The following is a 27,908-nucleotide window of genomic DNA, read 5'->3' on the forward strand; positions in this document are numbered from 1 at the left end:
ACTACCAAAATAACTGAATTGCATTTTGGTGAATTCTTTGGAAGCCTATAGGAAAACACCTCAAAATATGTACAGAAAGATGAATAGTATAGAAGGAACGTAGGAATCACAGTTCAACTTTATCACTTCCTGGCAAGCTTTAGTTTCCTCTTTAAAATGGCAGGAACAATATCCATTTCTAATGATAATAGCTATCATTTATTGAACACTTGCTAGGTGCCAAGTACATGGGTAATTTATACACACTAACCTGTATAAATCTCACAAATCCCTTTGAAGATGCTATTAACATCTCTATCTTACAGACAGAAATTTCAAGCTCAAAGCAGTTGAGTAACTTGCCCAGGGTTAAACAGAAAGATAATGCTAAAGGCAACTTTTCACCCCCATCTGCCTAATGTTAAAGTTTACACTCTATGATGCTATACTGTTTTTCATTCTAAAGGAGCTGCATTCTTCTTTAGAATTTGGAGATTGGATTGTCCTTTAAGAATTAAATTTAAAAATGTTACCTGTGTGAAGCTGAGATGTGAAAACATAGCAGAGTGATTCCCAGGCAACCTGAGATAATTCATTAGTTCATTTAAAGAAAGTATGTAGAAAGTATGTTGATGAGTATTGGAAACATCCAAGAGAGTAACAATAGGGTCAAAAAAAAAAATAGTTTTATCTACTCCTCTAAGCACTAGGTGCCTGGTCCTAGGATATGAGGTCCAGAAATGAGGGTAGATATAGATAGCCCTACTGTGGAAACCTGGCTATCTCAGCCAATGCTATAAAAAGTTAGAATCATTTGTTCACCAAGTAAACATCTAATTAAAATTTGGCTTCCCACATAATGTGCCTGTAAGAGAATACATCAGCCACCAAAAATACATGTTTAGTTCCTCTGGCAATTATATTTCTTATTGTCAATTAAAAAGGAGGTGTCTCATCTCTATGACTTTGGTTAATACAAGCCCACCTTTGAGAAGCAGATCCACTGATACTATGCCGACATTAATTTCCAAGCCTTCAAAGAAAAGAGTCACCTAGAAGGTCAGCTCCTGAGAGAAGGATGACTTTACCAAGATAATAAAAGCTACCTGGAGCAGTCCTGTTTAGATGTTCAGCCAGTCATCACTGGGCAACATCCTATACATGGAGTCTTAATGGAAACCAACACAGACTGTCACCATGTTTCATTAGAAAAAAAAAAAAGTCTACACGTGGGTGCTTTTCAAACTATACAGTGATAGCCAAACATTAGTTTTTAATATGTCAATTTAATGAAGGGCAATGAACAAAATCACAGGTGTCTTTAAAATTCTATGCTATTAGTTCTCACTTCTTTTGTTTCACCCATGTGCTTCACTATAAGCTCTTCTACATCTGTGGTAGCGGTCCTCAGCCTGTCTTCACTGTGCTGGCTGGAATAAGCACCAAACAGAGTTGTTCTTCTGTAGTAGCAAGGGGATTGATTTCTTCTTTTTCAAGATGGTGAAGTATGTCTTCTAACTGAACTTTTCCCTTGATAGAAGAAATAAGCATATGTATATGAACACAGACACACACACGACTGAGGATTCAAGATATCTATGTGGGTGCCACCTTAGTCTCCTTATTAGAGTACTAGTCTTTAGGGTACTAGTAATAGAAAGCTAGTAAGCCACCTGAACCTTCATCACACTTATGTATGTGTATGTATATATATCTTGGAAAATCCAAGATATTTCTAAAGAACAAAATATTGCTGGCAATACACATACAAAGCTGCTATGTGAGGAAAACTGAAAGCAGGAATAAAGACGTCTATGTATATATGACTAGAGTCAGACTCTCTACAATGTATATTTTACTTTTCCTGTTGTCATCTAGTTATGAGCACTTAAATGAAACAGCTGGTAATACCGAAAAATGTAAGCTTTGAACAACTGTGTATCTTCTAAAATAACAAATGACATGATATACTTAATGAAAATTATGTACAATGGAAAAAAAAAAGCTTTTCTGTCTGTTCTAAAGTTTGCAACTTTTATCTGAAAAGTCTCCCAAAGGGCTCTTGTTTCTTTTTTAAAGCCCAAAGAAGTCTTTGTTCCTTTTATTGCATATTTAGAAATAAAAGGATTCCTCTGGAAGCTAGAGAGGCCCCTAATTCTATACTATCCAGGATTTATTTTACTCACAGAATATGTCTTATAATTTATGTTGACTTCTCATTAATTCAGTTCTCTTCTGCAACTTCTTGATCTAAGCCTGCTATCAATATCAATTTTTTTAGGTTGCAAGTAATCATGACATAACAGTTTGCAGTATGACAGTATATGAAAGATAAATATCTGCTGATCGATGAAATGATATCTGTGTTACTAGAGCCACTAACTATTTTTTTTTCTTTGAGATGGAGTCTAGCTCTGTTGCCCAGGTTGGAGTGCAGTGGTGTGATCTCAGCTCACTGTACCTCTGCCTCCTGGGTTCAAGTGATTCTCCTGCCTCAGCCTCCTGAGTAGCTGGGATTACAGGTGTGTGCCACCACGCCTGGCTAATTTTTGTATTTTTAGTAGAGACGAGGTTTCACCATGTTGGTCAGGCTCGTCTCGAACTCCTGACCTCAAGTGATTAGAACCACTAACTATTAATAGGACTTGCTGTTCTAATCAAATACAACTTTTAACCAAGTTAATCTGGCCCAAATTGCAGTGACAGACATAATTGTTATTGTACTTCAGTCCACATAAATATACTATTTTGCTTTTTAAAAAGCAAAACCATATTTTTATTATTTTTCTCCTTGATTGCTAAGTTTTCTAGAGTCTTACCATTTCCACATCAACAGTATTTATAGATGATGCATGGTTTTAATTATCAGCTGATACTCATACTGATGAAAAAGCCCCCAAGTCTGAATCCTGCACCTCTGTAGGTCCTCTTCATGACATATAACTAAAAATTTTCTTCTGTTCCCCCGATCTCCTTCACCTGGTCCCCACTCATATCTTCCCCCTTCTCCCTACAAGGTCTCTGAGCAACATACAGTTATTTGTGGTTTTAGTCCTGGGTAGCAGAGAGCCCAAGATACTAAGAATATATAGCATCCTATGAGGACTATTTGGCAATATGGAAAAATGCTAAGAAATATGTGATAATGCTAAGAGAAAAAGCACAATGCAAAAGTATTATTATAACTATGTAACACCAGACACACAAAGAAAAGACTGGAAGCAAATACCTCAAAGTGCTAAAAGCAGTTGTGATAAACTGATGAGGTAATTAGAAAATAAATGCTTAAATTATTATAAGTCCTGTACTGTGGGTTGCTTGCCCAACAGCATAGTCCCCACGCTGTAGGGGTGGAGTAGGGGAGTCTAAGGTTGGAGGATGTTAAAAGGAAAAGGGGTTCAGGATATTGGAAAATACCTCTGGATCTGATCCTTGCTGATCAGTAGGACGGTATAGGCTTCAGGTCAATACTCAAGTGCACAAATCACCCAAGCTCCTTCACTTGACCATTCTCCCAAAGCCAGTGATCTTTATGCACATTTTATTTAGCCGCCCATCCTCATGGCTACACCTGAGTCCTTATCAACAGCCTGAGCTAATGTTGAAACCCTGCCATCCTAAACTCCATGTGTCTCCCTCTAACACCTTCTACGCTTCTTCCCCCTTTTTCTTAATTGTTGTAAATATACATAACTTAAAATTTACCATTTTAACCATTTTTAATAAAATTCCATGGGATGAAGTACAATCACAATGTTGTCTAACCATCACCACAATCATTTCCAGAAATTTTTCATTATCCCAAACAGAAACTCTATACCCATTAAACAATAACTTCACATTCCCCTCTCCCCCAGGCCCTGGGAATCTCTATTCTACTTTCTGTCTCTATAAACCTGCCTATTTTATATAACTCATAGAAGTGGAATCACACAATATTTGTCCTTTTGTATTGGCTTATTTCATGCAGCATAATGTCTTCAAGATTCATCCATGTTGTATTGCTAATCATAATTTCATTTAAGACTGAATAATATTCCATTGTATGTACATAGCACATTTTATTTATACATTCACCTGTTGATGGACATTGGAGTTGTTTCCACCTTTCAACTATTGTGAATGATGCTGCCATGAACACTGGTGTAAAAGTATCTGAGTCCCTGTTTTCAATTCTTTGGGGTATATACATAGGAGTGGAATTGCTAGATATATAATTCTATGTTTAACTTTTTTTCTGAGGAACTGTCCTACTGTCTTCTACTGCAGCTGCACCATTTTACGTTCCTACCAGCAATGCAGAAGGTCTTAATATCTTCACATCCTTGTCAACACTTACTTTGGGTTATTTAAAAAAAAAAAATAGCCATCCTAATGGGTGTGAAGCAGTTGCTCTCTTAAACTAAAAGAATTCTACAATTACAGTGAGACCTCCAATCTCTGGACCATTACATCCTCTCTCAAACTACCAGATACTCTTTGGCTTCACTTGTTTGCCCCTCAAGCCTAAACCCAACTGTTGATCATTTCAATCCTTCACCAACATCCCCAGTTATCTTACCTCTCTGTCCCACCTTCCTTGCAAATCTCAGCCCTGGAAAAGTTCATGCATTTGACTATTATCCACCTATTTTAGGTTGCTGAGTGCCGATAGAGAACAAAATCAAACAGGCATGCAAATCTGAACCATTACAAATTCATGGCCTCTGGTCTGAACCAAGCTTCTCAACCGCTGGGTCATTTATGAGTTGCTAGTTTCTGTTACTATTTCACTCAGCAACTATTCAAAACTTTTACCTCTCCCATCAAACTGAATATCTCATCTCTCCCCTCACTCTTGGCAAATGACCTTGTCTCCCAGAGAACTAGTAAAACTAAAGTCATCATAAAACTGTCAGTTGCTTCTCCTCATCAACATACCAACCTTCATCTTTACCAATCGTGTCCTCTTTCCCTTCTCAGTGGAAGAGCTTCCCATCCTCCTGATCAAGGTTAATCCCTTTACCTGTATTCTAGGCCCCATCCCATACTGCTTCCTTAGGGAAGCATTTTCTTTTCTGTATGTTCCTTATCTCCTTTTCTACTGTTCTCTTGTCCTCAGCTCAAGACATCTCTGGTCTTAAAAATACAAAAAATAACCTTCCTTTAGCCCCACCATATACCTCTCTAGCTACTGTCCTCTTTTGGACAATTTGTCTCCCACACTCCTATATTGTGGCTTCTGTGCTTGGCTTCCACACTCTCACACTTGCTGCATTTTGCCTTCTGCTCTTACCATTGTACTCAAATTATCAGTCAACAATGAACTCAAAATGCCATATCCATAGCTCACTACAGTTTCAAACTCCTGGGCTCTAGTGATCCTCCTGACTCAGCCTCATGAGGAGCTAGGACTACAGAAATGTGCCAACATGCCCATCTCATTTTTTAAATTACTTTTTAGAGACGAGGGTCTTATATGTTGCCCAGGCTGGAATTGAACACCTGGGCTCAAGTGATCCTCCCATTTCAGCCTCTCAAAGTGCTGGGATTACAGGCGTGAGCCACTGTGTCTGGCCCTATTTTTGTTTGTTTGTTTTAACATATGATCTCTTTGCTGTACCTCTTCACTCCTTCCCTGAAAGTTTTTTTTTTTAATTCTGTTCTGTGATGTCACTTTCTCCTGTTTTGACTCCTATGTCTCTAGCCTTTCCTTCTCAGTATGCTTCCTGGGTTCCTCCTCTTCCATCCCTTCAAATGCTGCCATTTCCAAGAAAACCCTGCCTTTAGCTCTCTGCCCTTCTCACTACCATGTGATTAATAGCTTGGGCACAAGAGTCTAACATACCTTGGCTCAAACCTTGGCTTCGCTACTTTGTAATTGTGTGACTTACACAAGTCAGGTAACTTCTTTAAATTTTTATTCTGTCTGTAGAATAAATGTAATAGTAATGCCTACCTCACTCTGTTGTTTGAAAGATCAAATAAGAATCTCTCTCTGCTATGCTCCAGATCAATCTAGAAGAAGTGGCAAGAAACAGAAACACATTGAAGTTGGAACAAATACAGGTGAGTGTGGCAGAGACTGCTGGTGTCCTTTAATATTTACTATTCCCTTCTTCCACAGAAATAAGATATTTAGTGTTTTGACTGATCACAAGGCTGACTTCCTTACTGATAGATACAGCCAGGTGACCAAGTTCTGACCAATGGGTGTAAATGGAATTATGTGGTGCTTCCAGAAACTGTCCTTAAGGAATGTGATGCCCCCTTTCTTGCTCCTTTCTCTTTTCTACTAGCTGGAATTCAGACAAGATAGCTGAAGCTTGAGCAGCTATCCTGGGCACCATAAGCTGGAAACCACATGCCACGGATGGTATAATATCAGGAGAGAAGAAATCTGGGTCTCTGACCATTTCAAGGTGCTGCTCTACCAGTTATAGATTGTTTTATTTTTGACTTTTATGTGGGAGGAATACATTTCTTTCTTTTTCAACACATTATTATTTTGGGCTTTCTGCCCCTCACACAACCAGCTAATCCCAACTACTATATGAGGGTTATTGAGTGGATGAGGTACAAGGACATATGCTGGAAACTAAATGTGGCTACACAGGAATTGGATACGGAACTACACAGCCATTAACAGTCTCTCCTGACCCATGAGGTCTTTTGTCTCTGAGCTTCCCTGCGAGTTTGCTCCTCTTGCTTCTCTACAGAGATAAACTTCCTCTGCTTGCTCATCAGCAAGGCTGAAAAGAACTATTCAAGTCCTTAGCGAATGTGACTTTTTAGATTAAGCCATTTCTATCTTTGTATCTCTTAGTTCAAATTTTTGAAAGAGACAATTGTTTGTTGCTCACCAAATAGGCTGTGCCCCCCTCTCCAAAGTTACCTGTATTTTCCCCATTCAGTCAGTTGTACATGGAATGGGTTGGAAGTAGAGGTACAAATATGGCCTCTGAGGGCCTACTCTTTAAGCAAGATTTGGCAGACAGATGCAAGTTCCAGAGAAGAGGCTATAAGCTAAGAGGGCAATATAAAATGAGTCTACTGTTTAAGACCAATGCGTGTCCAGTTTTCTAGTGAACAACTCAGCTTGAACAACCCATTCATCTTTCCCTCCTCCTTCTCTATTTCATAGTTAAAATCACTGTCAACATAGTTTCCCAAGCCAGAAACCCAGGAGTCATCCTTGATCCTCCTTCCTATTCATTCTACTCTGGTATGCAACCAGTCACTGAATTTGCAGTACTTCTTTCATCATTTTCTAATTCATCCTCTCCATGTCTAGGGTTACTGCCTTAGTTTAGGCTTGCCTACTATTTGTTCAATTTAGTATAATAGCATCCTTAACTGATGTTCCTGCTGCCAGACTGGCCCTCATCCAATCCATTCTCAGCAAAACTCCAGACTGATCCTCCTGAATGCAAATCACTTGCTTAACCTTCTCGTTGCTTTCAGGTAGAGTTCAAACCCTTTAGCTTGGGACCAGATATTCTTCACAATCTGGTTCCTCCCAGTCTCTCTAGCCTTGTCTTCTGCCGCACCTTGACATTAGCCATTCATGTCAGTATACTTATTGGTCCCCATCATGCTGCTTATATTTCCACAAATTTTGACATTCAGGTCACTCTACCTGGAATGGTGCTATGAGATCCCCAAACAAACATTTTCCCAGTGGATTTATTGAGACCTGATGATTAACTTTTAAATTCTAGTAAACTAGATCTTGAAGTAATAAAACTAAATTATAAATGCTCTGACATCTAAACTGTACCTAAAATTGCCCACACAACAAAGTACATAAGAATACTATTCTTGGCCGGGCGCAGAGGCTCATGCCTGTAATCCCAGCACTTTGGGAGGCCGAGGCAGATGGATCACCTGAGGTCAGGAGTTCAAGACTGGCCTGGCCAACATGGGGAAACCTCATCTCTACTAAAAATACAAAAATTAGCCGGGCATGGTGGCGGGTGCCTGTAATCCCAGCTACCCAGGAGGCAGAGGCAGGAGAATCGCTGGAACCCGGGAGGCAGAGGCTGCAGTGAGCCTAGATCTCACCACCGCACTCCAGCCTGGGTGACAGAGCAAGGCTCCATCTCAAAAAAAAAAAAAAACTATTCTGTCCAAAGTAGATACTAAGTAAATGCTCATTAAATCTCTTAAAAATCCAATCTCTGGAAAGAAGTGCATCCTGAAGTAGTTTTAGGCCTCCAAAAACTTCTAGATGTAAAGTATAAGGTGGTAAAGCAAACTGAGACAAAGAATTTTAAACGAGAAGAGGACAAGGAGAATGGGCGCAGTCTCCTTGTTTTTTCTCCTGGTAGGTACTCTCCAACTGCATTGCAGGGGCCAGGACCCTATCTTACGCCATAGCACATCTCCTGCCTCTGAGCAAAGGCTGAGCTTTGGATTCCAAAGTCTTTGAGTGACTCTAGGGAACAAAGTACATAGCACGGCCACAAAAACTGAAATATGCTGTCAGGTGACTTTTCACTGTAACCTTTCTTTCTTCTATCTTCCACTCCTTTCACACAAATATAATTTAAAACTCACACACATCTTAAATACAATACATATTATGCACAGTTTTTTAATTCCCAAATAAAATTAGTATACTTTTTTCAAAAGTTGAAAACAGTGTAGCAATGTAAAAAATGTTTAAAATATAAAGTGAAAAAGAAAGGCAAAATGTACATAACTATGTAAAAATGTACACAGCTAAGCAAGAGTGACAAAACAAAAAAATGAACTGTTGATGTGTTAAGACAGAGTTTCTCAACCTTGGCACTACTGACATTCTGAGCTGTTGTGGAGGCAGTTCTGTGCATATTAAGATATGGAGCAGCATCCCTGATCTCTACCAACTAGATGTCAGTAGCATATCCCTAGTTGTGACAACTAAAAATGCTTACGTACATTGCCAAATGTCTCACAGGGGGCAAAACCCCACCCCACTCCCCAGGTTTAAAACTGTGCTAGAGGTCGGGTGCCGTGGCTCACACCTGTAATCCCAGCACTTTGGGAGGCTGAGGTGGGCGGATCACCTGGGGTCAGGAGTTCAAGACTCAGCCTGACCAACGTGGAGAAACCCCGTCTCTACTAAAAATACAAAATTAGCAGGGTGTGGTGGCACATGCCTATAATCCCAGCTACTCAGGAGGCTGAAGCAGGAGAATCACTTGAACCTGGGAGGCGGAGGTTGCAGTGAGCCAAGATCGCGCCATTGCAATACAGCCTGGGCACCAAGAGTGAAATTCCGTCTCAAACAAAACAAAACAAAACAAAACAAAAACAAAAACAAAAAAACTGTGCTAGAATGACAGGAATTTATTTTTTTTGAGACAGGGTCTCACTCTGTAGCCCAGGTTGGAGCGCAGTGGTGCGATCATAGCTCACTGCAGCCTCGATCTCCCAGGCTCAAGTGATCCTCCCACCTCAGCCTCCAGAGTAGCCAGGCTACAGGAGTGCTCCACCATGCCTGGCTAATTTTTTGCATTTTTTGTAGAGTCAGGTTTTTGCCATGTTTGCCCAGGTTAAATTGTTTTTAAATTTATGCCTTGCTATTCAATAAATACATATTAGAAGAGGAAAGGAAAGGAAAGCCCCTTACAATATAGCATCTAACACTTTTTTCAAGAGTTAGGGTTTATCCAGTTCCAATTTAATGTGCAAGATTGAAAAGGCTGCAGAACTTGTTTTTGTTTTCCGATCTATTCTAGAGGAGAAAGCTGAATTTCTCAGTATTTAAAAACTTGACCAGGCTCTAAGCATGAGACATCACAAACGACTGCTTCTATCGGACTGAGAAATCAAAATATCCAAATCATTGTAGCCCCAAATAGCTGTTTAAAATGTGTATGTTCTGTATGTCCTCAAAATAGGTTTACTTTTAAACCTGAATACTGAAGAAGAAATAGTAAGATTCAACAAGGAATGCGTATTGTAAGACAAATTAAGTCAAGCTTTCCAAGCTAAAATAAAATTGCACTGGATCTAAATTAATCTTATGCCATATTTAAGGCCCTCTGTTCCAGCCTTTTTAGAACAATTGTGTCTGCTCCCTTGCCAAAAATATTTATTTTCAATCACTCCTTATTGCTTTCATTTATTGGCTTACATCACAAAGAATGTTTTCTGATTCAGAAATGGACAGGAAAAGAAGGCACAAGTACTATTTCAATCATCTCCTCTCCAGAAAATTACATCATATCTCCAGTGTTGGGTTCATATGGGCTTAAAGTTGAAATCCTGTCTTACATGATCATTTTGAATGCCCTTTTCACATTGATAAACACATCAATAAAATTTAATGAAACAAGGAACAACCTTCTTTCATTATGTAAGCCTGAAATGGGTCCAATACTGCAATTTTGATTTTTTTTTCCATTTTCAAAACACACTAGACCTGCAGTATTTAATGTTCATATTTACCAATGTGCACTTCTCCTAGTCTCTAGTTTACCCAAGACTGAAAGGTTGCCATAGTGCAAAGAAAAACAGAAAATCTTCCCAATGACTGCAGAGCTGGAGAATGCGAAATACTTAGGTACGCAAAGCATTGTAGCAGGAAATCAGAAGGAGGTGGTCTATAGATGACAGAGGTGGTGCAGACAAATGGACATTCAATAATGTGCAGCGTGAACAGGGAAAGGTTAAAATGGCTGTGAAATAAGCAGGATGAGAAAGCTGGTGCTTGGAGTGATGAGAGAAGTGGAAAAAGTTGTAGCTTGAAAGGCAGAAGGTAACTGACTTCATGACCTCTGATGTTGAGGATACAAAAGGCCTCCAAATCTTCATCGGGATTCAAGGTTCTGCATGACGAACATCGGCCAAAAAAAATCAGAAAACGGTAGTTCTTTGTTCGCGGGCCTACACGTAGGGGAAAGCTGCCCCTCCGTGGACTTCGTAGTGGCCTGGACCTTCGGGTGTTGTCTGTCCAGGGTCGCGTCTCGACACCTCACCTTTAAGTGAGAAAAGGAACGCCGACCTACCTCGCTGAGGATGTTCTAAGCCCGCTCTAATAATAAGCGGCAGCCTAATACTAAATGCTTGTGGCAGCTGGGTCCGGGGAAAACGGGCGAATTCTCCTTCAGGCGGAATCACTCCAGCCAGGGAATAGAAAGGCCGGGCCAGGAGGGGTTCCCCTCCTGTAGTTTCGGACCATACTGGGGAGAAGCAGAAAAGGCCCGGAATGCGGAAAAGAGGGGAGAATGGGTGCTTTCCTCCTTGGGGCTGAGGCAGGAACCTCAAGAACCAAGTGGGAAATTTTCCTGCGGAGGGTGCCGCGAGCGTCCCGGGATCGCTCAGCCCCTACGCGCTCAGCTGCTAGCGGCAGGTGCCGACGGAGACCTGGGCGTCATAGCAACCGCGCTCGCCGCACAGACGCAGACGCGTCCTTCCGGCGGGAACCATAGAGACGACGCACGCCAATGGAACCAGAGACTGTGGTTCTTGTGGAGACTGTTATTATGTCTCACACCATTGGCCTTCGGGTCGGGGGCGGAGTTGTCCCGGCCGTATCGATAGTACAACTCATTCCATTGGCTTTGGAGACAGCTGTAACCATGGTAACATGTCGAGCGTTTGCGACTTAGCGAATACATTTTGTCTTGGGGCGTTCTAGCTCTCTAAGAACTTCCCGCCAGGCCTCAGCTGGAGCCCCTGCCTACTAACCTTGGATTTATTTTTCTACAAGTTCCTTCATTCTTAAAGGGGCAGGAAGTGCTAGCTCAAGAGTTCTGAATTTTAGGCCTAGATCGTGTCACTAGCCACGTGGGGCACGCAAGATAAATCACAATTTTTGGATCCAGCTTATTATTGTAAAAAGGAAGAAACTGGGCTTGACTAGAATTGTCCCTAAGGCTGAAGCCCTTTAGAAGTCCTAAGCACTGAAAATTCAAGTAAGGTGAACGTTATCTTCCCCACCTATGTAATGCAAAATAAAAACTTATAAATGACACAAAATTTAACATACTCAATTTATATCATCTTTTTAGATGCTCTTATTGCAAAATTCTAGTTAATTATCAAACTCGATTTTACTCATGTTTTGGGGGCCCTTGCTTTGCTGGTATCCCAAACACAACATTTCTTGGTCTTACTCTAGTTCCCCAAGAGAATACTTTCCAAATTTTTGCTGGTTCTACATGCATTATCTGGACGTATCTTACTCTTTATATAATAAAGTGCCTCAACCTCTCCTTCTGGCACTAGACCTCTTGCAAGTGTTTTTTTCTGAACTAAAATGCTCACCACTAGCACTTGTAGCCCACTTCACTCCTGTTTATCAGTTTAAGTATCACCTACTCAGGGAGACATTCCTTGATCCTCCATCCAAGATCAGGTTCTTAGTTACCCTCATTGACTCATGTTCCTTTTCTTTATACACTTCCATTTGCTGTTAAAACACACACACACACTCTCCCCCACCCCCCCGGAATTTTTACTTGTGTAAATAATCTTTTTAAGTGCTCTGAATATAAATTAAACTGAAGTGGAAAACACTAAATAATTTCATGTAGAACACTGATTGTTTTTAAGCGTTAACAAGACAGGATATAAAATTCCCAAGGGAGGTAATAATTATGGTAAAGACAAACATTAAGATCACTTCTACTTTTAACCCCATATATCCTCATTGTACATTCAAAGATGATGACAGTCATCATCCACATAAAGCTATGAATGCAGAGAAGAACATATTCTACTTCTTGCCCTTCAGTACTGCAGCCACTGACAGAGCCCGCTGCTTTTGGGGTTTTGCAAATTGGACCTAAAGTTCACTTAAAATCATTGTCAAAGGAGCCTGGGTGGCTGGGCGCGGTGGCTCACGCTTGTAATGCCAGCACTTTGGGAGGCCGGGGCGGGCAGATCACGAGGTCAGGAGATGGAGACCATCCTGGCTAACAAGGTGAAACCCCATCTCTACTAAAAATGCAAAAATTAGCTGGGCGTGGTGGCGGGCGCCTGTAGTCCCAGCTACTAGGGAGGCTGAGGAAGGAGAATGGTGTGAACCCGGGAGGCGGAGCTTGCAGTGAGCCGAGATTGTGCCACTGCACTCCACCCAGGACGACAGAGCAAGACTCCGCTCAAAAAAAAAAAAAAAAAAAAAAAGAGCCTGGGTAACATAGTAAGACCTTGTCTCTATGAAAAATAAAATATTTAGCCAGGCATGGTGGCACACACCTGTAGTCTCAGCTGTTCAGAAGGCTGTGGCAGTAGGAGTGCTTGAGTCCAGGAGTTCAAGATTACAGTGAACCATGATTGGACCACTGCACTCCAACCTGGGTGACAAAGCATGACCTTGTCTCTAAGAAAAAAAATTTTTTATTCAAAGGGACTGCTGCTTCCAGAACAGTCTTGACTGCTGCAGTTATTTTTCCTCTGTTCAAGGTCACACTTCCTGATTAATGAAGTATTTCAGTCTTAGAATTTCTGTCAAATCTTCTCAATTAAATTTATTGTACTTCTATTATCAGACAGACACAGGGGCTACCCTTCCCTACTCCATGAAACACCATGAGTTGTATTTTAAGTCAAATATTTATGTGAAACACAGTACCTGCTTCTACCTTAGTCATCAATGCTAATTTTTCAAATTGCACCTGGACTATCCTACAGATCATTTAGGGAATTTTTTTGCACTATGCTACTTGTGCCCTCCAAACCCAAAACGTAGGACAGCAAGAGAAGTATTGAAAGTTTTTCAAAGATTCTCAAGGATTCAAAGATTAAGGGCGGCACTGGTGTAACACTGCTTTGCTAAGTGAGAAAAACAATAATTGCAACCATTTAGTGAGTGTGAATCAAATGTTAGGCACCAGACTGATGCTTTCTTTTTGCTATTTCATTTGATCCTCACAATAAATGGCATTACTTTGCAGAGAGATTATCCTCATTTTATGCATGCGGACACTGAGATTAAGTCAAATGCCTCAGTTTATAAAGCTAATAGGTGGCACAGCTGGCTAAGTTGACTCCTAGCCCATACTCTACCACACTGTAATGCATCCCTCAGGACAGAGATCACCAAGTGGCCCCTGCCTGGTCCCAGGTGGAAGGACATATTAAGTTAAACTGAAGAGCAGTCCTAAAATACTTGAAATGTAAACTATTACCCAAACATGAGGTGAATCTACAATAAGAAGCAAAAAGTAAATGCAGTGAAAAGCTCACCATTCTACAATCTATCTTCAGGGAGGTATCCTTCTTTCCTACTACTATATTTGATAAATTTCAAACAAAACAAAACATCCTTTCCATTGTGTCGGCTTTTGGACACACACTTTATTGCACTTGATTTTTTTATACATCCATTTCCTAAACAAGATATGTTTATTCATCTTTTTAATCCTCATGGCTCAGCACAGGGCCTGACATACATAGGCATTCAACCAATATTTGATCTCCAAAGCACGACCATTCATGCATCCATAATCCTCTTTTTATAGTATAAAGATGGCTGACATTCAGGCCCCCATGTATATTTTAAGGAATATATAATTCCCAATAAGCTCTTCTTTTTAAAGGTGATTAACAGTTCTAGTGTTCAATTTCAAAATCAAAATGACATATCAGGTGTCATTAAAAGACAAATGCCAAACCATATTTGCCTGCACACCACTGCCTTTTCCCTTTCTTTCATTTTCTCTGTCCATATGAAAGCCATGGTTTTTTTGTAGTTTTCACCATCTCTAAGAGCCCTGAACAATTTTTGATCCTATAAGGGCTTTTTACTTCAGTTTTTGTCACCTATAAAAGCTGTGTGTCGAGACTGAAGATTATCCACTATCTTCTCTTCTATCTCTATGCCTTTTTCTATTTCTTCCTCTGATAGCAATAACTTGGTTTCCGAGTCTTTGGTTACAATAAACACAAAGGACTGTCGTGACTCAAGGATATTAGCCACCACCACTTGATGCTGATAAATTTCCAAAGCCTTCCGAGCTCGATTAATTACAATGGCGGGGTCAGTCTCCAACTTAAAGGAAATTATAAATGCTTTGGGAGCCCAATCTTTAACCAAAGGAGAAAGCAGTTTTGGCACCATCTTCATTGTTATCTGTATTGGAAAAAGAAAAGCTTAATAAGCAAACAATGGTCATTACCTACCAGGTCAATCTCATGGGAAACTAAGGAATTAAATTTAAGTGGGATTTCTCAACCATCAAACTTTTCAGTTAAATGTTTAGTTTAAAAAGTCTTAGGGGAACACAGTGGCTTGGCCTGTAATCCCAGCACTTTGGAAGGCCAGGGTGGGTGGATCGCTTGAGCCCAGTTCAAGACCAGCCTGGGCAACATGGCAAAACCATGTCTCTACAAAAAAATACAAAAATTAGCCAAGCATGGTGGCACCCACCTGTAGTCCCAGCTACTCAGGAGGCTGAGATGGGAAGATCACTTGAGCCTGGGAGGTTGAGGCTGCAGTGAGCTGTGTTCATGCCACTGCACTTCAGCCTGGGCAACAGAGCGACACCCTGTCTCACAAAAAAAAAAAAAAAAAGCCTTGGCTCTGTAGAGTTCACAGCGATGCCTAAATTCAAGGCTCCATACACATTCTGGGGCAAACCATGCCTTCTGAATAAACCCTGCCATGCTCTGCCAACCTTACCACCATTAATATTTTCTCAAGCATGTCCCTTTATTTTTGAACCAAACCCTCAAATAAACAGATACAAATAATCTGTTCATACAAATATTTGGCAGAAGCCCAAATAAAGTTGGGTTTTTAAACCTCTCAGCCTAAAATATTTCTTGCATTGGTAGAATGGCTATTAGATTCCATTTTTAAATTGTCACATGTAACACAACTTAGCAGTGAGGAAACTGATTTTATTTTCACTTGACCAAAACTCCTAGTACCTCAACCCCAATCCCTTCTCAGGGTAATGTTCAGTTGCTTTGTTACTTTCAAGATAGAACTAAAAACTGTGGGATAAACTAAAGATCCCAGAGATTAAAAAGCGTGAAATCACTAAGCTAATCATCAGACTTTCCCCTAAAAAAAAGCTGTTAGTGTGATAGGGATCATATACCAGTTTATTTATACTTTATTTTTCTCCTTAGCATTTATCACTACTAAACGAGTTATGTATTTGACTTATTTATTGTCTCCTCTGCAGAGGAAGCAACACAAAGGCAGGGTATGTTTCTTTTCACTGCTTTCATCTCTACGTCCTACAGCAGTGTAGGACCTCAATAAACTATTCTACAAAGTCGGCAAATGCCCCACAGATAAGAGTTTCTCCTAATAAAATCCTACCTGTATCACCCAATAAATGACTAAGAACTCCTGAAGGTTCCAAAAATCTAAAATCACAACCACACCTACCTTATCCATATTTCTTCCTTAACCTACAATAGCCCCCAACTAATCTACCCACTCCACTTTCTCCCTCTCTACTTCGTCTTTCATACTGATGCCAGAATGTTGTTCTCAAACAAAAACTTTATCTCATTCTCCTACTTATGTGTCCCTTAGCTCCACAAGAAAAAGTCCAAGCTCCTTAAAAAAGGAAAATAAAGTCTTCTACAAAGCAAGCCATCTCTTCAGTCAGCTCTCCAGCCTTACCAAAGCACTTCGGTTCACAGCCCACTGCCCACTTTCAAATTCCTACTGCCATACTCCACCTGGAATGACCTTTCCCACTTGGTACACCCTCTGCTCATTTTGTTTTGTTTTTTGGTGTTTTTTTTTTTTTTTGCGACGGAGTATCGCTCTCGTCGCCCGGGCTGGAGTGCAATGGCGAGATCTCAGCTCACTGCAACCTCCGCCTCCCGGGTTCAAGCGATTCTTCTGCCTCAGCCTCCCAAGTAGCTGGGATTACAGGCGCCTGCCACCATGCCCGGCTAATTTTTGTATTTTTGTAGTAGAGACGGGGTTCCACCATGTTGGCCAGGCTGGTCTCGAACTCCTGACCTCAGGCGATCTGCCCTCCTTGGCCTCCCAAAGTGCTGGGATTACAGGCGTGAGCCACCGCGCTCGGCTCTGCTCATCTTTTAAAACCCAGTTCAATTCATCTCCTCCAAGAAGCTTCATCGACTCCCCCAGGATTCACTCGCCCCATGATCTGACTGCACTTTGTACATACCTCCACTAGAGCATTTATCACTCTGTATTGTAATTATGTCTGTGTCCAGCTCCCTCACTAGATTGTGAGGTCCATGAGGGAGGGCGGTGTCTTATTCATCTCTGTATCCCCTGTGCCTAGCGAATACAGATGCAGAAAGGCCATCTCCAGATCAAGAGGAAATTAACCCAAGATTGGTTATATGGGATTAGATCTCTGGAAGAGAAGCGCCCATCACCTGCAGTGGGCCCCCAGATGACTGGATCTTGTGTTCAGGCATTTCAGAGACAGGAACATAGAAATCTGACACAGCCGCAGCCAGGTAAAACATCGCAGAAGGGCCTGCAAAGAGAAACACAAGGTGTTAACAAATCGGCGAGGTACGATATAGGATCAGCTCCTTCTCAACTCGGGTTCCCCAGCTGAGATCCGTGGGTAAGCAGGAGGTAAGGGGATAAGTGGCTGGAAAGAAAGGCTGTGCTTCCAGGCAAAAGGGGTACTCCTAGGGCACGCACCTAGCGGATTGAGTGCCTGGGCCGCAGCCTGCAACAGATGCAAATAGTCCGCCAAAGTGGTGAACTCTACCGCCAGGAAGGTGCCTGCAGCCGCAGCCTCCTGGTAGCTCCTCAGAGCCTCAGCAAAACCCGGAAGTGCATTCTCCTCGGCCTCCAGGCTCAGCAAGCCCGAAAGGGCTGGGCCCGAAGGCCGCAGAGCGGACAGCCAAGTCTGGGGTGGGAAGCGGTGGGCATAGGGGAAGGCAGAGCGAGCGCGATACAAGAACAGGACCCCGTAGCCGGCGGCTAGGAAGGCCTCGGCCGAGGTTGCACCGCGCCGCCCGCTGCTGAAGTTGTCCAGGAAGCGCACCGGCCGCGCTTCCAGTGGGACCTTGGTGCCGCCTGACGTAACCAACACCACCCGCCGGCCCTGCGCGCCCAGCCTGGCCGCGAAGCGAGCCATAACCTCAGCCCAGCGCGCAGCACCGGGAGGCTGGGGGAACTCGGCTACCGGATCCATTTCCGCCATCTGCACCGCAGCGGCCGGCGCCTGCGCACGTTTCGCGGCCGCCGCGCCACGCCCCTTCTCGCCTACCTGGTGTACGCGCCGCGCCGTACTGAGTGGGCGGTTCACTACCCTTCTTTTGACACTAGGTCCCGATCTCGCCAAGTCTGGAAATGCGTAGTTGTTCTGCCCCAGAGCCCAGCGAAAGTGACACTGCAACGAGTGGGATCCCCGGCTGGGTGGGCATCTGGTAGGGTCACGTTCCCTCACTTTCGTTTCCTAGCCTGGGTGAAGAACTGGCCATGTTTGACCCTTACCGGCCACTGTACGGGCCTTTCTGGACTTGGACTCCTTGGGAGTCGTTTCTCGGCCATTTGACCCGTGGGACTTGTGGGTTTTGTGCTGCTTTTTCTTTCTTTCTTCCCCTTTTTCAACTTCAGCAATACACCCAGATGTTAGTCGAGTCACGTCCCGCCACCCTCTGCCCTTGAAATGCTGGCAAGTACGCAGCCCCGCGATCGTCACGTGACGCCAGGGTTCAGCGTATCCTTGCTGGGCAACCGTCTTAGAGACCAGCACTGCTGGCTGCACCATGAATGTGATCTACCCACTGGCAGTCCCCAAGGGGCGCAGACTCTGCTGTGAGGTGTGCGAAGCCCCAGCCGAGCGGGTGTGCGCGGCCTGCACAGTCACTTATTACTGGTAGGCCCTGAAACGTGGCACCTGGGCGCTATAACTCCCTCCCTCTCTCCCTTTCCCGGGTCTGGCTTGGGTACCTTGCGTTAGCCGTTGCCCCTGACTCTGCAAGGGACACCTCAAAACGGCTTTAAGACAGGCCCCTAAGACTCCCGTGGCCTCGTCTGCCTCATCTCCCACTTATGCGTAACTCATGTTTTCTGAAGGCGTACTCTGTGTTATGCACTATTTTAGGTGCTAAAGTTACTGGGGCAGCTCGGTAGATCAGTTCCTTCAAAGATCTAACATTCCAATGTGGGAGACAAATCAGTAAAGAAACAGGCCGGGTGCGGTGGCTCACGCCTGTAATCCCAGCACTTCGGGAGGCCGAGGCGGGCGGATCGCCTGAGGTCAGGAGTTCGAGACCAGCCTGGCCAACATGGTGAAACCCTGTCTCTACTAAATAATACAAAAATTAGGCGGGAGTGGTGCTGGGCGCCTGTAATCCCAGCTACTCGGGAGGCTGAAGCAGAAGAATCGCTTGAACCCGGGAGGCGGAGCTCGCAATGAGCGGAGATCGCGCCACTGCACTCCAGCTTGGGCAACTAGAGTGAGACGATAGTGAATGGGGCAGTATGTGGAAAGCTTTCCCTGTGGAAGAAACATTTGAGCTGCATTTTGAGAGGGCAGTCAGAACCTGCTGTGTACAGGAGTAGTGAAGAAGGGTAGGGCATTCCCGGCATCCGGGACTGCTAGGGCAAATGGCAAAAGAACAGAGTTTGCTAAGGGCTGAGTGGAGAACGTAGTAGTGGAGGGAGCAGTCAGTGATTTTCAAACTGCAAGCCAGGGCCCTTTAGCAGTTTATGAATAAGTCACAATCACCATTTAGAGAAAACAACAACAACAAAAAAGAGCACAGAATGAGTAGAAAGTATCAGGTTAATCCTACCTGAATTGTTTCTTAAAACTTTTGTCTTAGTGTTTTATGTGGACATGTGTGTGTGTACAGGGAAAATGTATTTCTTACTATAGGTTGAGTCAAAATTAGCCGGATGTGGTGGCGCGCACCTGTAATCCTAGCTACTCGGGAGGCTGAAGCAGGAGCATCGTTTGAACCCGGGAGGCGGAGGTTGCAGTGAGCCGAGATCGCTCCATTGCACTCCAGCTTGGGCAACAAGAGTGAAACTGTGTCTCAAAAAAAAAAAAAAAAGTTGGAACATCATTGTGATAGGTAGTAGAAGTTTAAACCAAGAAGATAAAGGTTAGGGCTAGACAGTGACATGAGATCAAGGGTTTGGAATTTATCTCCTGGGAAACCATGAATGGTTTTGAGCTGACATGCTCTCATTTGTGTTAAGGAGAGAGGATGGGCTGCAGTGTGGCAGATACAGAGGAAGGTAGACACTGACGGCTGCATAACAGATCAAGAAGCTGTTGCAGTACCTTCTCATACTGGCCTAGGTGTCCTTCCTCAGTGCTCTCAAAGCACTGAGTATGTCCCCTATCCTAACACTTAGGACATGGACTGAAATCATTTATTTATTTCCTTCATTAGGCTGTATGCCCCACAAGGGCAGGGATGGCATCTGTGTTTTCATTGCTATCTCCTCTTTGGTGGCTTCCTTGCATTTAGAATATAATTAAGAATTTGTAACAGAAAATACAAGGCCCTGGTTATTTCTCTACCTTCATTTCCCACCACACTCACCCCATTTTTTCTTTGCTGTAGTTATAGAGAACTGAAGTTCTAATTTGCTAAGCCCTTTCTTCCCTCAGTTTCTTTTCCCAGACTGTTCTCTCTGCTAGGAACCTCCCCTTCAACTACAAGCCTTCCTGGCTCCCTTTCATCCTTCAGTTCTCAGTTTAAATGTCATTTCTTCAAAGAGGTCTAAACCCAGTCTCAACTCCCCGTCATACTTTTCTCTCTCACAGTACCATTTTTCTTTACTTTTTCTGTACTTTTATATTATTGTGTTTGCTTGTCTGATGTCTATGTCTTTTACTAGACCCAGTGCCCACACATACCAGACACTCAATGAACATCTGTTGAATAAAACTAAATGGATAATAAACCTATTAACTTGGGCAAGGAACACGGGGAAAAGATGACAGGCGTCAGATTTGGTTGTGGGCATCGAGTTTAAGAGGCCTTTGGGTCACCCCTGGAGAGTTTGCCAGTAAACCGCCGTGAGTAAAACCTGCCACTCAGGCTTGGGAAAGATTCAACCCTTTTGCTTGGTGTGAGCACTGACTTTTTCCTTAAAACACCCCTGTCCTCCGTATCCCTCCAGCCAGAAGTAATTCCTTCTTCCTCTGTACTAACTTTACAGTACTCTGTATCTCTCAGATGACTCATATTTCCCTTCATTTTAATTGTTGGTGAGTGTGTTATTTCAATTTTGTTATGCTCCATTAATGCTAGATACTATGTTAAATGTGTACAGAGGGACTGTCAAGTATGCTAACTTTTGATCTATGTCCGACCTGTCATTGTATGCCCCATAGTCTCTAGCAAAGTGTCTTGAAATAGTTGGCACTTGTGCTTTTATCCCTTGGGCCAAAAAATAAAAAATAAAAATGTGAAAAAAAAGAAAGACATAGTTGGCACTAATATCTGATAAATGCATGTATAAATTATCTTCTATGCCCTTATCTTCGATTTTTTTTCTTTTACTTGCTTTTAATTCTCTTTAAGACCTTCTCCTTTTGTTTTTTTGCTTCCTTTTCTCCAGATTTCTATGTCTTTGGGTCTTGGAGATTTCAAGATTTTTTGATAAAACAAAACTGAGGTCGTTGTTCTATAGGTTTTGATGGTTGAATGTAAAGCATCTAGTACCCTGCCTGGAACCACGTTGGCACACAATAAATGTTCCTTTTCATCATCCCAAGTTTAAGGAACAAGAAAGTCAGTCTGAATTTGTGAAAGTTTTTTTCTGCAAAAGAATTTTTTTCCTGATTATAATTGCAATTCATGCTCACTGCAGAAAACCTGAAAATATAAAAAATAAAGAAGAAAAATAATCCATAGTCCCACAACCCAGGGATTAATAACCTGAAATTTTGGTGAATTTCCTTCTTTTCTCTGAATACATTTATTTTATATATTGTGTGTAATCTTGTGCATATTGCTCTATAGTGGATTATGACCATTCTCAGAGAATAGCACATTTTTATTTACTTTAGAGACACAGTAGAACTTTTATTTTTTTATTATTTTTTTGAGACGGAGTCTTGCTCTGTCGCCCAGGCTGGAGCGCAGTGGCACCATCTTGGCTCACTGCAACCTCCGTCTCCCGGATTCAAGCAATTCTCTTGCCTCAGCCTCCCAAGTAGCTGGGATTACAGGGATACGCCACCACGCCCGGCTTATTTTTTTGTATTTTTAGTAGAGACGGTGTTTCACCATATTGGTCAGGCTGGTCTCAAATTCCTGACCTTGTGATCTGCCCTCCTCGGCCTCCCAAAGTGCTGGGATTACAGGACAGTAGAACATTTTTAAGAAAAGGTAATTTTATGGAAGTACATACTAAAACATTGGTGACAAGTAAAAGAGACTTCAGTACCATAGGTTTGCATGAATTTAAATGTCTTTAGTCAGGGCGTACATTCTGTAATTCACTACAAATACTATTGCTTCCTGTTCTTGAATACCACTTCACCATTCGTTTTCTTCTCCTGGCCAGTGACGGCATTTAAATTTGCGCTTCATATGTCGAACAAAAGGAAAAATTATTGCAAAAAATATTGCAGATCACTAAGAAAACAAACAATGAAGTGGTATTCAATAATAGGAAGCTATAGGATCAGTGGTGAATTATAGAATGAATGCCCTACCTAAAGATATTCAAATTCAGCTTAAAAAAAAACATGATAATAGCCAAACAAAACATGTGGCTCACAAGCTACTTAATTGTGAGCCCTGATTGAAAGCATTTATCCATTCCTCCTTTATCCCTGACCCTGTGTTAGGTGTTACGGGTGGGACAGATCAATAAGCAGGGAGCCCGCAAATATATAAATAAAGCTCACTTTATTTAGAAAGGCAAGATATGTCAGTGGCTCTCAGTGGAACAAAAGTTCAGGCATCTAAGTTAACATTTCCATTGCTTACAAGCCCCACTTGATAAATTCCCTGTGGAACTCAGCTATATCCTGGCTAAGTGCTTTTATTGATCTGTTTGTAATAATTCTCTACCTCCCCAAAAACATTTTAAATGGTTTCTGTCATTTCTTTGGTAGCAGTCACAACTTGTAAAGAAAATACTTTAATTGCATTTCTATTGTCCAAGAAGGTGGCAATATTGTCCAAGAAGGTGCTTGAACATGGCTATATATTGTCTGTGGCTGCTTTTGTGCTACAACAGCAGAGTTGAGTAGTTGCAACAGAGATCCTATAGCTCTCAAGCCTAAAATATTTATCTGACCCTTTACAGAAAAGCTTTTCTGATCCCTCCTCTAGATTATTGTTATCTGTTTTGAAATATGTATAAATGGAATCAAACAGTTAACTTACATTTAAGTGAAAATGTGTAATAAGCAATAGAAATGCAAAAACCCATGACTGTATGCATCTAACAACAGAGCCTCAAAATACATGCAGCAAAAACAGACAGAACTGGGGAGAAAAATAGACAATTTAATAATAATGGTTGAAGACTTCAATATCCTACCTTCAGTGATGAACAGAACAACTAGATGAAAGATCCAGTATCCCACTCTCAGTAATGAATAGAACAACTAGATAGAAGATCAAATATCCCACTTTTAGTAATGCATAGAACAATTAGACAGATCAGCAAGGAAATATAAGACTTAAACCACGCTATAAACCAACTAGACCTAACAGGTATCTGTAGAACACCATTCAATAACATGAGAATGCCTATTCTTCTCTAGTGCATATAGAACATTCTTCAGGATAGAACATATATTAGACCATAAAATAAATCTCAATAAATTTATAAAGATTGATTTCATACAGAGTATATTCTCCACCTATATGGAATGAAATTAGTAGTCAATAACAAGGAAATTTGGTAAATTTACAAATATGTAGAAATAACACACTCTTAACCAATGAGTCACAGAAGAAATTACAAAGGAAATTAGAAAATGCTTTGAGATAAATGAAAACAAAAACAACATACTAAAACTTAGATGCTGGCAAAGCAGTACTCAGAGGTTACTATATGAATTTAGTACTCATATGAATTTATACTAATATACATTACATTGAAAAGAAGATCTCAAATCAGTAACCTAGCATTTCATCTTAAGAAACTAGAAAAAGAAGAGCAAACTAAAACATATTTATAAACTCCTTTATGCACAGCCCTGTGTTGGGTATAGACACAAGCTAGCAGAAGAAAGGAAAATTAAAGATTATAGCAGAGATAAAACAGAGAATAAAGAAACTACAGAGAGAACTGATGAGACCAAAAGTTGGCTCCTTGAAAAGACCAACAAAATTGACAAACCTTTAGCTAGGTTGACTGGCCTAGAAAAGAAGATTCAGATTACTAAAATCAGAAATGAAAGTGAGGACATTACTACCAACCTTGCAGAAATAAAAGAGATTATAAGAGAACACTATGAGCAATTGCATGCCAACATCCCTGTGTGACTTCAGAATGTGAATGTGTGCCTGCAGAAACAACATACTCTCCAATCCCAACACAGTTTATACATCATCAAATAACCACATGAAAGGAAAGAGATTTGAGTCTCAGAAATGGCTTTGAGCTCCCTGCCTGGTTTGTATTTGGCTTACTTTTCTGGTGTCTAGGGATAGGCCAGTAGGAGGGTTAATGGAATCTTAAGTCATGCCAAATATAAAGATCATGAAGTCTATGTTTCTGTTGTCAGTGGGGTGGTACATCAGAAAGCTGACTGGGACAGCATCCATGAGAAAATATGTCAGCTCTTGATTCCACTGCGCACTTCCATGCCCTTCTACAATTCAGAGGAAGAACGGCAGCATGGCCTGCAGCAGCTGCAGCAGCGGCAGGTAGGGCCTATGGCACTTTCCAAGGTTAAGTCGTAGGTGCGGTGAAGCTGCCCAAGACAAGGCTCAAACTGTGTTGGGATCACTAAATTGTAACCTCACTGAGGGCAGAGACTTTGTTTTATATCTTTTTAAGTCCTCAACACCATCCAGTCTGTTGTTTTCCACATTTACTAAATACTCACTGTATTAGTCTGCTAGCACTATCACAATCAAATATCACAAACTGGGTGGCTCAAACAGCATACATTTATTTCCTCACAGCTCTGGAGGCTGGGAAGTCCAAGATCAAGGGGTCAGCAGGTTTGGTTTCTTCTGAGGCCTCTCTTCCTGGCTTTCAGATGGCTGCCTTCCTGCAGTGTCTTCACATGGTCCTTTGTGTGCAAGCATGCCTGGTATCTCTTTGTGTGTCCAATTTCCTCTTTTTATAAAGACACAAGTCAGATTAGGTTAGGGCCCACCCTAATGGCCTCATTCTAACTTAATCACCTCTCTACAGGCCCTAGCTCCAATTATAGTCACGTGACAGACTGCAGGATAGGGCTTCAACACATGAATTTTGGCAGGGGACACAGTTCAGCCCATAACATCCACAGATGCCAAGAGTCTGGCCACATAATAGGAGGGTTAAGAATGATGTATGGATATACTACTGAATAAATAAAGGAGGTTACCAAAACCTGCCACTATTATTATGTATAGTGTTGAGTATTATTGAGTATTGAGCATCTCAATCACTCTAAAAAATTAGCCCCTTATTATAAGCCATAAATCTCTAAACATAAGATCCATCCATTTTAGTGTTATGACACTTTGATAGTGGCCTTAGAACAATGCAGAGTTAAACTTTTTTGTGATATTAGCTAAACAGGAAATTCTGGAAGGGAAAATGAGATGTTTCTCTTAAAATTAACTCAACTAGGAAGGCAGAAAGTTTCAGATTGTCCTGAGACATGCTAGCTTTGCTAAAGTAAAGTTTTATTAGAACTATAAAAATAATACTCATTTATTCATCTGATAACTCTATATTGAGCATTCATCTATGCCAAGCGCTGAACTAAGATGAAAATACACATGTTCCTGGGCCTTAAGGAACTCATAGTCCAGAGTTTGCTTTCTTATATCACTTATGTGGGGCTTCACGTCCACTCTAATACAGGCAGGCTCACTATGTGCCTTTAACTGGGTCATTAGGTGTTGGCCTTATCCCCAGGGCCATCTACATCCAACTTTGCCTTTAACTTTAGACTGTCTCAGATAGTCTGTTTCTCTCTTCCACAGAAGTATTTGATTGAATTCTGCTACACCGTAGCCCAGAAATACCTCTTTGAAGGGAAACACGAAGATGCTGTACCAGCAGCTTTGCAGTCCCTTCGCTTCCGTGTGAACCTGTATGGCCTGAGCTCCGTAGAGCTTGTGCCTGCTTACCTGCTGTTGGCCGAGGCCAGCCTTGGTGAGTGAAACCGACTTGAGATCCTTGGATCCCTTAAGTGGTGTTATGTTTGGGTCACACCAATGATCAAAGAGTCACCCTTGACAGTGGCACCAAGAGACCTATTGTAGAAGGAGCAGGGTTGCTGTAAAGTTTAGCACAAGGGAGGGAAGGAGATGTCACAGACTTTTGTCTACAACTGGCAGAAATCCACTCAAGCTGGCCTGCACAAAAAGGAGGAACTTTGTGAGGGTGCTGTAGTATCCTACAGGAGCTGAGGCTTCATGAGGGACTAGAATTGGAGTGCCTTTCGTTCTCTCTTGGGCCTTGTCTCCTGTATCTACTTCTCTCTGGGTATCTGCTTTGCTATTTTTCCTCTCTGCAGACCAGATTTGTCTACCCTGTGCTCACTGTAGAAGACAGCTACCCCAAAATGTCAGATGGAGTTTTTCAGTTTACATGTTTTCTAGGTTTGAAGTAGGCAGTAGAAACTAATTAGCTTCTGATTTCCAATTACAAATTCGTAGAAGACAGAATTTTGTTGACATGGCTTGAGTGTGGGATCCACCTTTGTTCCCTGGGATCAGAGCCACATAGTTCAGAAATACAGGAACCCACCCCTATAGATGGGAGAGGCAATTCTGAGAGTATAGAGCAGACTTAGCAGATACCCTACATGGTGGCCACTGTTTAAAAAAATGCTTCGTATGTTTTAATAGCCACCATTTAAAAAAATACTTTTTTAAAAGTAAAACTTTTTTAAAAGTAAAACTGTTAAAATTAAGTACAATATAAAGAACTTTCATCCCCTGAGTTCTCTGAGAGTAAGTTGTCCACCTGATTCCCTATCCTTAGAATACTTCAGTGTCCCCTTAGTAAATGAGATATATTGTATTGTGGTTATGAAGGAGAATGTCTTTGTGGGAACCACACAAGGGGACCCTGTCATCTAAGAAGACCCCATTCAAGTTTCTCGAATTTTCCCAATAACATCTTTATAGTAAAAGGATACAGTTCAGGGTCACACTTTTTATTTTGTTGCCATGTGTTGGCAACAAAACTCTGGAATAGTTTCTCAACCTTTTCTTGACTTTTATGACCTTGACACTTTTACAGGTTACAGGCCAATTGTATAAAACATTTCTCAATTTGAGTTTGTCTGATATTTCCTAATGATGGGACTCACGTTATGGATATTTGGCAAAAACAGTACAGAGGTGATGCTGTGTTCTCATCCCATCCTATAAACTGGCATGTTTTCATTTTTTTCATTACTGATGATGTTCATTTTAATTACTTTATTAGGATGGTGTCTGCCAGGCTTCCTCCCTGTAATGTTACTCTTTCACCCTTCTGTAATTAATAACTTTAATTTTCATTTCATGGAGACGTCCTTTGAAACTATATAAATATCCCATTCCTCATCGAATTTTCAATGTATTCATTTAGTTATTTGTATCAGTATTGCCTCTTTATTCAATGGGCTTAAATCCATTACTATCGTTAATTTGATCCTCAAACTGTCCCTGATTTGACCAGTGACAGCCCCCACTCAAGCTGGCTTCTGCATCTCCCAGATTCAACCCCATTTGTTCTTTGCTCACTTGACTGCTTTCTGGAACATACCTCTAAAGAGCCCTGATCTCTTTCAGTGGAAAGTGAAAATCAGAAGCCAAAAGCTGTGCACTAGATGTACTCATGCTTTTGGGGTATTACTGCTCCCAGGCCTTCTCAGTGGAGTTAGGGAGTAAGTGTAAATATAATA

The 27,908-nt window shown here is 41.7% G+C and overlaps 2 protein-coding genes across 8 annotated transcripts in view; one reads left to right on the forward strand and one right to left on the reverse strand.

The window, feature by feature from the left end:
• Positions 1 to 1,386: 1,386 nt before the first annotated feature.
• On the reverse strand, positions 1,387 to 18,161 carry PPCS (phosphopantothenoylcysteine synthetase). 5 transcript variants are annotated; one of them, XM_008965374.6, is made up of 3 exons: positions 17,549 to 18,056; positions 17,272 to 17,375; positions 1,387 to 1,509 (listed from the first exon to the last, which is right to left on the reverse strand). In XM_008965374.6, the coding sequence occupies exons 1-3, from the start codon at positions 18,054 to 18,056 to the stop codon at positions 1,387 to 1,389; spliced, it is 735 nt and encodes a 244-aa protein (XP_008963622.1). The 5 variants fall into 5 exon arrangements, with proteins under 5 accessions (XP_008963622.1, XP_008963619.1, XP_063464363.1 ...); XM_008965371.4 differs by lacking the exons at positions 1,387 to 1,509; positions 17,549 to 18,056 and adding exons at positions 14,217 to 15,025; positions 18,123 to 18,161; XM_063608293.1 differs by lacking the exon at positions 1,387 to 1,509 and adding an exon at positions 14,217 to 15,025 and having other exon boundaries at positions 17,994 to 18,111.
• A 179-nt stretch (positions 18,162 to 18,340) lies between these two features.
• ZMYND12 (zinc finger MYND-type containing 12) overlaps positions 18,341 to 27,908 on the forward strand; it is a 32,312-nt gene continuing 22,744 nt past the window's right edge. Inside the window, exons 1-3 of one of the 3 annotated variants that reach the window (XM_003812878.4) lie at positions 18,341 to 18,734; positions 24,573 to 24,714; positions 25,993 to 26,164. In XM_003812878.4, the coding sequence (XP_003812926.1) occupies positions 18,625 to 18,734; positions 24,573 to 24,714; positions 25,993 to 26,164 (424 nt within the window). In that variant the 5' untranslated portion in view covers positions 18,341 to 18,624. Of the gene's footprint in view, positions 18,735 to 24,572; positions 24,715 to 24,975; positions 25,107 to 25,992; positions 26,165 to 27,908 lie in introns of those variants that run through there. The other 2 variants (XM_063608289.1, XM_063608291.1) reach the window with 2 other exon arrangements.

Source organism: Pan paniscus, chromosome 1 (genome assembly GCF_029289425.2).
Source record: "Pan paniscus chromosome 1, NHGRI_mPanPan1-v2.0_pri, whole genome shotgun sequence".
Classification (NCBI taxonomy): Eukaryota; Metazoa; Chordata; class Mammalia; order Primates; family Hominidae; genus Pan; species Pan paniscus.

Bases quoted from the DNA above. Each gene is read 5' to 3' on its own strand.
- PPCS (XM_003812879.4), bottom strand. From the start codon at position 18,056: ATGGCGGAAATGGATCCGGTAGCCGAGTTCCCCCAGCCTCCCGGTGCT. The intron at 17,376-17,548 runs GTGCGTGCCCTA...TTCTCTTTGCAG, and splicing joins CCAGGCACTCAATCCGCTAG to GCCCTTCTGCGATGTTTTAC. The intron at 15,026-17,271 runs GTGATGGGCGCT...TTTCCAATACAG, and splicing joins CATCTGGGGGCCCACTGCAG to ATAACAATGAAGATGGTGCC.